Source organism: Cygnus olor, chromosome 14 (assembly GCF_009769625.2).
Source record: "Cygnus olor isolate bCygOlo1 chromosome 14, bCygOlo1.pri.v2, whole genome shotgun sequence".
NCBI classification, from domain to species: Eukaryota; Metazoa; Chordata; class Aves; order Anseriformes; family Anatidae; genus Cygnus; species Cygnus olor.
In genome coordinates this window covers 11962387-11973393 of record NC_049182.1, presented here as the reverse complement: position 1 = coordinate 11973393, position 11007 = coordinate 11962387, and the positions used below count along the sequence as shown (strand labels likewise).

General features: G+C 60.8%; 2 protein-coding genes across 2 annotated transcripts; both read left to right on the top strand.

Moving 5' to 3' along the window:
- Positions 1-1210: 1210 nt before the first annotated feature.
- On the top strand, positions 1211-5629 carry LOC121077885 (toll-like receptor 2). Its single transcript, XM_040573503.1, has 2 exons — positions 1211-2481; positions 3390-5629. Exon 2 carries the CDS (start codon positions 3400-3402, stop codon positions 4810-4812), a length of 1413 nt encoding a protein of 470 aa, XP_040429437.1. The 5' UTR covers positions 1211-2481; positions 3390-3399; the 3' UTR covers positions 4813-5629.
- Positions 5630-9073: 3444 nt separating this feature from the next.
- Positions 9074-11000, top strand: LOC121078133. Its single transcript, XM_040573946.1, has 2 exons — positions 9074-9337; positions 9524-11000. Exons 1-2 carry the CDS (start codon positions 9074-9076, stop codon positions 10736-10738), a joined length of 1479 nt encoding a protein of 492 aa, XP_040429880.1. The 3' UTR covers positions 10739-11000.
- Positions 11001-11007: the final 7 nt, after the last annotated feature.

Sequence of the window (11007 nt, the reverse complement as noted above, 5' to 3'; positions counted from 1 at the left end):
GGCGGCGGGGAGGAGGAAGCCGGGGCCGAGGAGGAGGAGGAGGAGGCCGGGCCGGGGCGGGGCGAGGCGCCGCGTGACCGGAGCCCGGAGCCCCCCCGCGGCCGCCTCCGGTCGGAGCCGCGATCGCGGCGCCCCCGGCCCTGTGGGGGTCCCGCCGGGGCGGGGGGGCTGCGGGAGCCGCGGGAAGGCTCGGGGTGTCCGGGGGCGGCCCGAAGAGGGCCACGAGGGTGACCCAGGGGCTGGGGAAGCCGCCCGGCGGGGCAGGAGGGCTGCGGGAGTTGGGTCTCTTCACCCTGGGGAAAAGCAGGCTGGGGGGGCGGGGGGGGGGGGCTCGTCGCAGGACTCCGGTACCTAAGGGCTGGGTACAAAGAGGAAGGAGGCCCTCGTCACAAGGAGCCGCTTGGAGAGGGCCAGGGGCAGTGGGTACAAGTTGCACTGGGGGAGGTTTCGTCTTGATGTAAGAGAGACGTTCTGCAGCGAGAACAATCAGTCACGGGCACAACCTCCCCAGGGATGTGGTAGTAGCCCCATCGCTGGAGGTGTTCAAGATGCTGGGCGCCTCGTGGGTAATCTCATTTAGGCTCCATTCTCACACACAATGTTGGGCCTGGTGATCCTTCATTGTCCCTTGCAAGCTGGGCTGCTCTGTTATGAGCCCTTCCAAAGAGTGGGGTGTTGCAGGATGAGTTCTGCCCTCATTTCTAACACAGCCCCGTGATTCAGCCACAGAGAGCGTGTGGTGACCATCTCCAGCCCATCACTGGGCTGCTGCTGTTGCAGGCCATCGCCTCGTCTCCATTTCACTTGGAAACATAGACATGAGCATACACAGGCAGGGGACGCTACCAAGAAGAATTCCATATGCCTTGCAGGGAGAAAAACTGGTCAGTCTCCAGCCTCAGGCAAGGTTTCCATCCCCGTAGGGCCAGGTTTCATTTTTGCTGAAGCCAAAAATAGCCCAGAGACTCAGCAGCCACATCAGATTATTGGTCTCAGTATCCTAGGATCTTCCACGGTCGAAATTAAAACCAGAAAGTCATCACCCAAAGGAAACCTCCGAAACCAAATGTCACTGAAACCAAGTATGGCTGACCACTGAGGAGACAAAGCTCCTTTTTTTTTATATATATATATATATATTATTATTATTCTCTGGCAGATCTCTGGGGGAATTTGCAGCAGGTAGCAAGAAGAAACAATTAAAAAGGTACCAGGTCATGATGGTTAGAGCCATGTCACCAGAGCAAGGAGTGAGGAGGGCTCAGGATATCTGCTCTGATTTTTCCATGATGTACACAGCAGCAGCTCCATGTAACTGGAGAACCTGGAAGAGGAATCATGAGGTTGCCCAAGGGGAGGAAGTGAAAGCAGTACAGAGCCTGCCTGAGACACCAAGAGTGAACCTCAGGGAGATTAAAAGCCAAAAGGAGATCTTCCATTTGCCCATCCTAGCAAGACAGTGCCAGGACACGTGGTGCAGGCATCCTGCAACCCAGCTGCTCTTGTGCTGACTGTGTCTTCCTGCAGTACATTAACCACACACTGGGAACTGCGTCTTCTAGCTGTGCAGCTTCGCTGTTTCTCTGATATCCATTCTGAAATCCAACATAGGCAGAGAAAACCCCGTGGAAGAAAAAGTCCTTGACAGACCAATCTTTCTGAATGCCTAGCAGCCTGCGGTTGCTGTTGAGGAGCATTGACATTTTGGAGTAGGTGATCGCAGGGCATTTCCTCAGCCAAGCCAAGAGGCTGACCTCAGGTAGTGCTGTCACAGCACTGCGATGTGTGGTGGGGAGCAAGCTGCGTGGTGGGAGCGGGGAATATTGGGTCAGTAGCTGTCCCCATCCTACACAGGACATGGGGACAGGGCATGGTCTGGACACGGGGCATCACAGCCCCTTCCCTTTCTGCATCACCTCCTGCTGGGTGCTAACCACGCAGTGGGCTCCAGGGCATGGCAAACCCAGAGCACCTGGAGACAGAGGTGTGTTGGGGCTTGTCCTGAGAGTACATTTTAGGGCAGCTTACTGCCACGCCGTTCCCCATCCTTCCCAGGACAGTAAGTGAACTCCTTTCCAGCTGCAGCTCAGAGCAGCCTTTGCTACAGGGAGGCAAAGCAGAAGTAACTTGGGCGGCTGCTCCTTCCCGTGGCACCACTGGCCCCATCCTGCTCAGGAAGCTGCTCGGAAGGAGCCTTGCAGCACTCAGGAGCCTGCTGCTGCTATCTGCCTGCCCCGAGCGCAGTGATCAGGGCGGGAGGCGCTCACTAAACTCAACTTCAGCAGGACAGGGCTGCGAATGTGCAAACAGCAACTGGGAGGCACCTGCGGTCACCGTGGCTGCACGGGGCTGGAGGCAGGGGAGGATCAGGCGCAGGAGAGCTGAGCACTTGCAGAGCTTTTGGCACCTACAGCTGGGACTTGGCAGCAGCTAGAGGAAGCAGCCACTGGGCAAGGAAGCGTTTCAGTCTGGAGCTGGCCGGTGAGTCTCAGCGCAGCCCACCCCTGCCGAATGCTGCTCCCACCGCGACAGGGGCTTGGTGCAGGGGCTGGAGCAGGGTCCCCCCGGGGAGGGTAGTGCACGGCGGCACCGAGCAGGTGAGAGCTCTGTCCTCAGAGGCTTCTGAGGCTTGGCCAGGAAAAGCTGTGGCTGATCTGGGCTGGTGCCAGCAACAGACCTGCTCCAGGCAGGAGGCTGGACTAGAGACCCCCTGAGGCTCTTTCCCATCACCCTTCTTCGGCAGAGTCGAGTCAGTGCATATTTGGGAGCCTTTATTTTTTGATTTCTGCAGAGCTATGCTTGATGCTGACGGGGGTGTACAGAGACTCTCAGAGACTATTTTCTACTTTCCCCTTTGAGGCTGGTAATGAATCAAATCCCTGGGTGAGAAAAAGGAAAATATGAAGCTCTCTGTTGCAATTTCCTGCCCCAGATTGAACAGAGAAACAAACAGAGCTGTGGCTGTCCCATCCTGCGCTGTACATAACTCAGCTTTTCTAGTTGCTGTGAAGTTTCCTGGCTGCTCACAGACAGGAATCTCTACACCCTATCTCCCCGTCTCAGCCCTGGTCTCACTGAAATTCTGCATCTGGGGTCTGGTCGGACCAGTGCCAAAGAGGAGCGGGTGGCACAGGTGGAGCTCCTGGGTGTTGCACTGATGATTACGAAGGGCTGGGAGCTTTGCCCTGAGTCACCTCTGAGTAGCCACACGGGTGCTGGTGGAGCATGCTGGACCCACCAGCAGTTGGAAGGAGCGATGAGTGCAGCTCAGTGTCCCTATGAAGGATGTTTCTGCAGTGCTGATCCTGGCCAAGTCACCCTCCGTTCTGTTGGTCTGAATGGTCCCCTCAGCTGCCCCTGCCTTACACCGCTGCTCTCCTCATTTCTAGGCTGTTTGCCATGAGGGTGGCTGTTCTCCTCCTGGGGCTGGCGCTGTTGGAGGCGGAAGGCAGGTGTTTCTTCAATCGCGCTCAGGAGTACTGTGTGTGCTACAAGCTGTCCCAGGACAATGCAGGGAGCATCATCCAGTGCCTCGCGGCCTCTGTTGTGGAGTTTCAGGGAGGAGAGCTGGAGAGATATGTTGACTTGCCCATCAGAGACCTGGATCCCTCCACCATTGACATGCTTGGCACACTTGAAGTCAGGAAAATCATTTTTGGTGACCTCCTGGTGCCTGAGGTCCTCCTCGCCCGTGTCTTAAGGTTCTTCTCCTACACCCGGGTGCAGGAGATGGCATTTGAGAGCTGCAGTTTTCTGGGGAGGAGCAGCTGGGATGAAATGGCTGGCCAGAACTTGCCCATATTGTCCCTCCATTTCCACAACGTGACATCTGCCCCGCTGACGGGCCGCGAGCAGGACTTCTCTAAACTGAGCAGCTGGCTGGGGACCCTGCAGGAGCTGTCTGTCACCAGCTCCCACGTCACCAGCCTGCCCTGTGGCATCGGAAGGGTGTTCAGAGCTCTGCGCTCCTTGGACATGGCACAAAACAGCCTTGGGGATGGGAGTTTGATGCCTGCCTTCTGCGAGGGGGCCTTCCCACAGCTCCAGGTCCTGAGTCTGCAAGAAAACAACCTGACATCCTACCACGGTGTGTGCAAAAGCGTGCAGCTGCTGCACGAGCTCCAGCACTTAGATCTCAGCCAGAACAAGCTCGTGGCCAGCCCATCCTCCTCTTGCCAGTGGCCGGCGTCCCTCCGAATTTTTAACTTGTCCAACGCTGGCTTGGACAAAGTCCTCACACCTCTGCCTCCTGGTCTAGAAGTGTTGGACTTGAGCTCCAACCACCTCCATGCTGTAGACGTCTCCCTCCATTCCCTGAAGACTCTCCTCCTGAGCCAAAACCTGCTGCTGGCCGCCCCCTCCATCAGGAATTACCCCACATTGCACTCCCTCCACCTCGACAACAACTTGATTACGGAGTGGCCATGGGACGAGGTGAAGCTCTTGGAGAACCTGCAGGACGTGTCTGCGGCTGGGAACCCCTACAACTGCACCTGCGCCGGGGCTGGGGCCCTCCAGGCGCTGGCAGCCACGGGCTGCCTCAGGCAGGGCTGGCCCCAGGACTACGCGTGCCACTCGCCCCCCCAGTACCAGGGCACGCTGGTGAGGGACGTGCCTGCCTCGGTGCTGCAGTGCAACAGAGCAGCGGTGCTTGCTCCCGTCTGCACGGCCCTCGCCCTGCTCTGCGTGGCCGGGGCTGGCTGGCTGGCCATGGCACGGAGGAGACGCGCGGCCGTTCCCACCGCTGCTCAGCCCCAGGGGCACGGCCAGGAGCTCGGTGAGAAGGCTCGCAGGAGCCCGATGTGCTCGTGAGGGGCTCTCTTGCTCTTTCCCCATCCAGGCTCCCTGTGGAACAGGACTGTCCCACAGTGGCGGTGGCTTTTCCCATCTGAGTCTTGGAAACCCTCGAGGATGGGGAGACCCCCCCCTTGCTGTGCTCTGTCCCTGGAAAGATTTTCCTTACATCCAACCTCAACCTCCCCAGTCTCAGATTATACCCATTGCCTCTCTGGTATTGTCAGCGCTGATCAAGAGGAGTTTGGGTCCATCATGTTTGCAGGCTGTCCTCTTCCTCTCCTGTTCTGGGGGTTACAGCTGTAAGGATGCCTGGTTTGCAAGGATGTCTGCTTCACTGCTATTCAGCACCGGAGAAAAAAAACACACAAAGGACAGGGAAAAAAACAAGCAAGCAAACAAACAAAAAAAACAACAAATTAAACATCTCTACACACAAACCCTAATGAGCAGGAGATGACAAAGACAGCAGCAAAGACCTCTCAAAGTGCTCTTAGGGCGCTGGTGGATGAACTCCTCACGTGTGACCTCAAAGAGGTTCAGCCAGAACCTTTGTAACCAATAAGGAAATTGGTTTATTCTGGGTTATCAGAAAACACCTCACAGGAAAGAGCAAACTGACTATGGGATGCTGAGGGAAACTGGGGGACTGCAGAAAAAAAAAAAAAAGAAAAAAAAAAGAAAAAAAAAGAGTGCATGGGGAGGGGGCCATGGTGGGCAGCTGCGGCAAGAACGAGCATGGGGGATTGGGGAGGATGGGGAAGGAAGGGATTGGCTGTGGGTAAGCACTGCTTATCCCCCAAATCTGTCCTGCCTTCTCATTAAAATCTGTTCCTGGGCATTTTTAGTGTCTCACTGTATTGTGCGTATGATCTGCCAGCAAATGCAGGCTGGGCGATGCTGAAGGCTGGCGCTGGAGCAGAGCACAGGGTCCTGGAGCAGGCTGCAGGATCCCCAGCCTCAGCATTTCCTTTTTTGCTTTCTTGGTAAGACCGATCTGCAGCAAGCATGAGCCTGTGGTTTGTGGTTGCTTCTTGTGCCTAGATAACCTTCATAACTGAAGTTTCCTCATCTCCTGTCCCTGGCTCGCAAAGATGTCGCTCTGGGAGCCAGGAGCACGCTGAGGCCGTGAGTGGGTCCAGGCAGCTGCTCACCTCCCATGGCCCCAGTGGGCTCGTGGAGCTGGGAGCAATTTCTGGATAGCTGAGCCGCAGGGTGCGTGGGGAGGTGGCACCCCGGGGCAGATTGCCAGCCTGGTGCCAATAACGCACAGTGCTGGGACCGCTCGCCCCACACCATGGCACCGGAGGGCTGGCAGCATTCTGGGGGCACCACCTGGTGAACAGCCCCATGCCAAACGATCTCCAAGGCTGAAAGACCTCAGCCTCCAGAACCTGGTGCCTCCAGGCTCGGCTCAGTCCCTGCCTGGCTCTGCCCACACAGCTGTGCCTGATACCCATCAATAATGCACAGGAACATGATCGCCCTGCATAACCCCATCCCCTGCCCTGCCTGAAACGGCAGCTCAGTGCTGAGCTAGCCATGGATGCTGGGGAGGTGAGTGGGGCACATCACAGGGTGGCTGGGGGGTGTCTGCCTCCCGTTTTCTGTGTGGTGTGGCCCCAGGGGCACATCCGGATCCTGGTGGGTGCTCAGGGCAGGACCCTGCTTATTGCCCCTCTGCTGCGTGTGTCCCCACAGGCCGAGCAGGAGGTGTGCGTGCGAGCGGCCGTGGGACTCCACCAGGCTGCAGGTAGTGCTGGGGCCGGGACTGCCAGCTGTGCTGGCGGGGCTGGTGGTGGGGAGAGGGCGTCCACACCACCCCGGTGGCTCTGAGCACCGTGGTCACAGTGGGAGGGCTTGGGGACAATGTGAAGCCCCAGGACCTGGCCCTCAGATGTTGGAGTTTTGGGGGGGGGGGCAGAACCAGGGCAGGCAGGGTGACCACACTCCATTTCAGGGCCAGGAGGGAGCTGGGGGGCCAGCAGCAGAGACCCCCGGCAGCTACTTCTTGCAGAGAAGGAGATCCAGGTGAGAGCGGCAGGGACAGGGGCATCAAGGGGCAGGGGACCCTGGTGGCTCAGATGGGAGCAGGGAGCCTCATCCCGGCCACTTGCCCAGCAGATGCCTGCCCAGGCATCATCCAGGGGGAAGGATGAAGGGGGGGGGTGCTCCTGGGGATCACCAGGAGAAGGAACAGGGGTCTCCCCCCACCCTCTGTACACCCTCACCATCTCCAGCCCAGTGTGCTCAGTCCTTCCTTTACCCTGCACTGGTCATACTGGGATGGCAGGGAAGCTGAACATTATCGCCCTCACTCCATGCCAGGAGAGCTGCTTGACTGTAGATGGCATCTTTCACTTGGATGCAGGACAGGTACCGTGTGCCCCACGTCCTTCTGCACCCCCAACCCCAGCCAGGGGAACCAGGGGCACACCTGCAGCCCACCGGGCTTCTGTCCAGGAGGTGCTGAGCACCACTGCTGGCTCCTCAGGCATGCTTGGGTCCTGGGTCTTTTCCTACATGTGGCTCTGCTGGTGTTTCTCAGCCTGTTTCCTCCTGGGTGCTGAGCTGTGGCTGCCGTGCTGTGACACGTTACCTGTGCCATGCCCTCCGTGCTGTGCAGTGCTCTCTCTGATCTATGATCTATGCCATCTGATCTGATGCCCCCCGTGCTGGGCCATCCGCACCGTCCCGGCTGTGCCACGCCACCCATGCTCTGCTGTCGACATCTCTCCTGCCAGGAGAAGGTCTTGGAGCTGGCAAGACCCCAGCTGGCCCTGGTGCCCCTTGGCTATAGCGTGTCCCTGCTGCTGTGGGACCCCCATGGTCCTGGGACCCAGCTGCCACTCCAAGGCATCGTCTGGCAGGTGAGGGTACAGGGGTGGTTGTGGAGAGGTGACAGAACGTCCAGTGGACGACTGGGCTCCAGGATCAGCCAACTGACCCCAGTCCTGCTGGTACGTGTGAGAACCAGCCATGGGTGCCAAGAGCCAACGGGTCCCAGCTTGACCAGCTTGTTTCCAGGTGATCGAAGCTGTCTTCCAAGAGCTGGAGGCCTCAGGGAGTGACACACAGGGCCTGCAAACAGTCAGCCTGGTCCAGGTATGATGGAAGCAGGGCTGGCCAGACCCTGGTGCCCAGTCCTGCATGCAGGACCAGAGAGCTTTGCATCTCAGGCTTTCTCACCTCTTCACAGGGCTCCCCAGGCATGGGAAGCCTCGGCATGAGCCCTACACAAATCTGGGGTTCCCAAGGCTTTGGCCTTCCCTGGCCAAAGGTCATCCCCTTCCAGCCCTTTGTCCCGTGACAGGGGGTCCTGGTGGCTGCCAGCGGCTCCCCCTTTCTGCCCCGTGTCTAACACAGCCCTGTTCCAGGTCTGTGCTGAGGGCAAAGCCTGGGACCTGCTCCGTCCTGACGGCCGAGCCCTGCAAGTGATGGACATCACGCCCCTGGGCCTGTAGGTACCTGGTGCCCCGCGGTGGCAGCTGCACCTGGGGGCTGGTACCCCAACATCCAGCACGGGGCTGCCCAGGGCTGTCCCCAAAGGGGCCTGGGCACGCAGAGGCAGGAGGCTCCCTCCTTGCTTGCTCACATCTCCCTGCTTCCAGGATGGTGGAGGAGGCAATGGAGATCGCTGTGCCCAACGCCCAAGCTGCCATCAGCGTCTACATGTGGGGGCTGGGGGCTGCCCCAGCACCGCTCCCGCAGCGCGAGGGGCAGCCCCCAGCAGACGGGCACTCGGCTGCACAGGGGTGAGGGCCCGGCCGATGCAGGGCCTGAGGCAGGGGCTGGTCCAGGCACCGCACGGTGCCGCTCACTGCCGCCTCTCCCCAGGGCTTGCAGCCTCTTCACCCTCACCGTGGAGCGGCAGCTGGAGGGCGGCAGGCACCAGCGCTCAGCTCTCCGCATCCTGGCGTTCCCAGGACCCTGTCCTGAGCTGTACGTATTGAGCTGCGGCCCTGCCTCGTCCTGCTACCGCGTGCCCGGCTCCATGCCCCATCCCTCTCCCGGGGGGTCTCTTGGCAGGGTGCCCCATCCCACGATCCTGGCATCAGGCACCGGGGCTCTGCCCTGGATCGTGGAGCAGCTGCTGAAGGGGAACAGCCTCACCTTCCTGCTGCTGTGCGTGACGCTGCCAGGTAGCACCGGGAATTGCACCGCGGTGCCCTCCTCAACGTCCCGCTGCTTGCTCTGGCACACAGCAGCATGCCAGCCACCAGCTCACCCCTGCCAGCAGCAATGCTGTGCCAGCCCGGGGACATCCCCGTGCTCACGAATGCCACATCCCCTGCCTGGGCACCCAGGACTTGCCACTCCCCCAGACACCCCCGGGGAGGAGATCCTGGCAGCCCTGGCGCTGGCCGAGCGGGTGAAGGGGGCAGCCAAGACAGTGTCACCCACCCACTGGGACCCCGCGCAAGAGGTGGCGGCGCGGCGGGAGGAGATCCGAGGGCTGCGGACGGAGCTGCTGGCTGGAGCTGGCGGCCCCGAGCAGGGGAGAGCAGTGGCCCAGCTGCAGAGAGCCCTGCGTGAGCTGCAGGTGGGGGAGCCCCCCTGGACACCCTACGGCCCGGCCAGGACCAGGATGGCGCCGATCCTCCGGTGTCCCAGGCCTTCGCCCAGCACTGAGGGCAGCACCTGGGGGCTACCTGATGGGGGGAAAGGTGGTTTGGGTGGGGTGTGTCCATGTCTGGAAGTCTCCAGCATCCCCAGCTCCTTTTTCCAGGTACTGAAAAGCCAAAGGTGGGAGAAGAAGCAGGCAGCAACCAAGGTGTTTGGGACAAACCAGGTGCATCAGCCCAGTGCCAAGGTGGGCGCAGGTCAGGCAATGACCACCTCCCCCAGGGACAACCTGGGCACAGGAGAAGTACCGAGGTCTGCCGGTGTCCCCATAACGTCTCCTCTTGCTTCCACAGGACCTGATCTCTGCAGGGACTGCAGCACCAGCCCAAAAGCCTGGGACCCAGATGTCCCCAGACGGTGCCAGCCTGGAGACAGCAGGAGGTCAGGAGCAGGGGACGGGCACGTGCCCCATGCCTGGGGGGCTGCCGTGGCAGGGGGCACTGCTTACGTTACACTGTTCTCCCCAAAAAGCACCAAGGGCCAGCGAGAGCTGCCAGGGAGGGACCAGCCGAGCCCCAGGGAGCGCGGGGCAAGGCCTGCTGGAGGAGCAGTGGGCACTGACCGGGGGCCACGTGGTGAGCGAGACCCCACCAGGTGCCCCCACATTCAGCACCTCACAGCGTGCCCCACGGCCCTGCCTCTGCCAGGCAGGGAGCCGGTGCTGGCCATGCCCGTCCCTGGAGGTTGGATACTCCATGGCCAAGGCCCAGAGGCAGCGGCTGCAGGCTCAGCACCAGCTGCTCCTCCAGCGGGAGCTCGGGGATGGGCCAGCGCTGGGCCAGGAGGTGAGCACAGGAGAGCCCCAGGCAGAACAAGGTGTAAGAAGTCGACCCGGAGGGCTCCAGGCTCTCCCAGACATCGCAGAGCTGCCCTGTCCTTGCCCCTGTCCTCGCAGTGGGATGCAGCTCGCTGGCAACAGGAGGTGGCCATGCTGCGCCTGAGCCTGGAGGCAGCGCGAAGGGAGCGCGAGGCGGCCGAGCAGGACCTGGAGGCCCTGCTACAGAGCCACCGGCAGGAGATGCAGGCCTGGAGACAGCACCTGCAGCAGGTGGGCAGGGGGGGCTGGGCACCAAACCCGGGCTGCTGGCACCATCCCACTTGCGGGGGCCAGGAAGATGCCAGGGGGCCCTGGGTATCCCCGCAGGTGCTTTGGGACCAGCGGCTCCAGGCGGAGGAGCGGGCGGAGGCACTGGAGCACCGGTACCAGGCGCTGCTGCAGGAGGTGCTGCGGGACGCCGTGCAGCTTTCTGCACACAACCAGCAGCTGCGGGAAGCCAAAAGCCACAGCTCAGCTGATGCCACCACACAGGCACCCTGAGCCAGCGTCCCTGAATGGGGGGGCATAGCTGCACTGACAGCAAGGACAGTGCGGCCACAGCTCCCTGCCGCCTTGACCCCTGCTGCCAGGGGACAGCTGAGCCACTGTGACAACTGCTGCCTAGGACAAAGCCTTTGGTCCAGTCTGCGCTGGCTTCTCAACAGCACAGGCAGGGCCCTCTGTGGCACCGAGCGGACACAGACACAAGGCTGAAGCACGCACCATGGGAGGGCTCGTGGCTGCGGGTGCGCAGCCACATGCAATAAAGT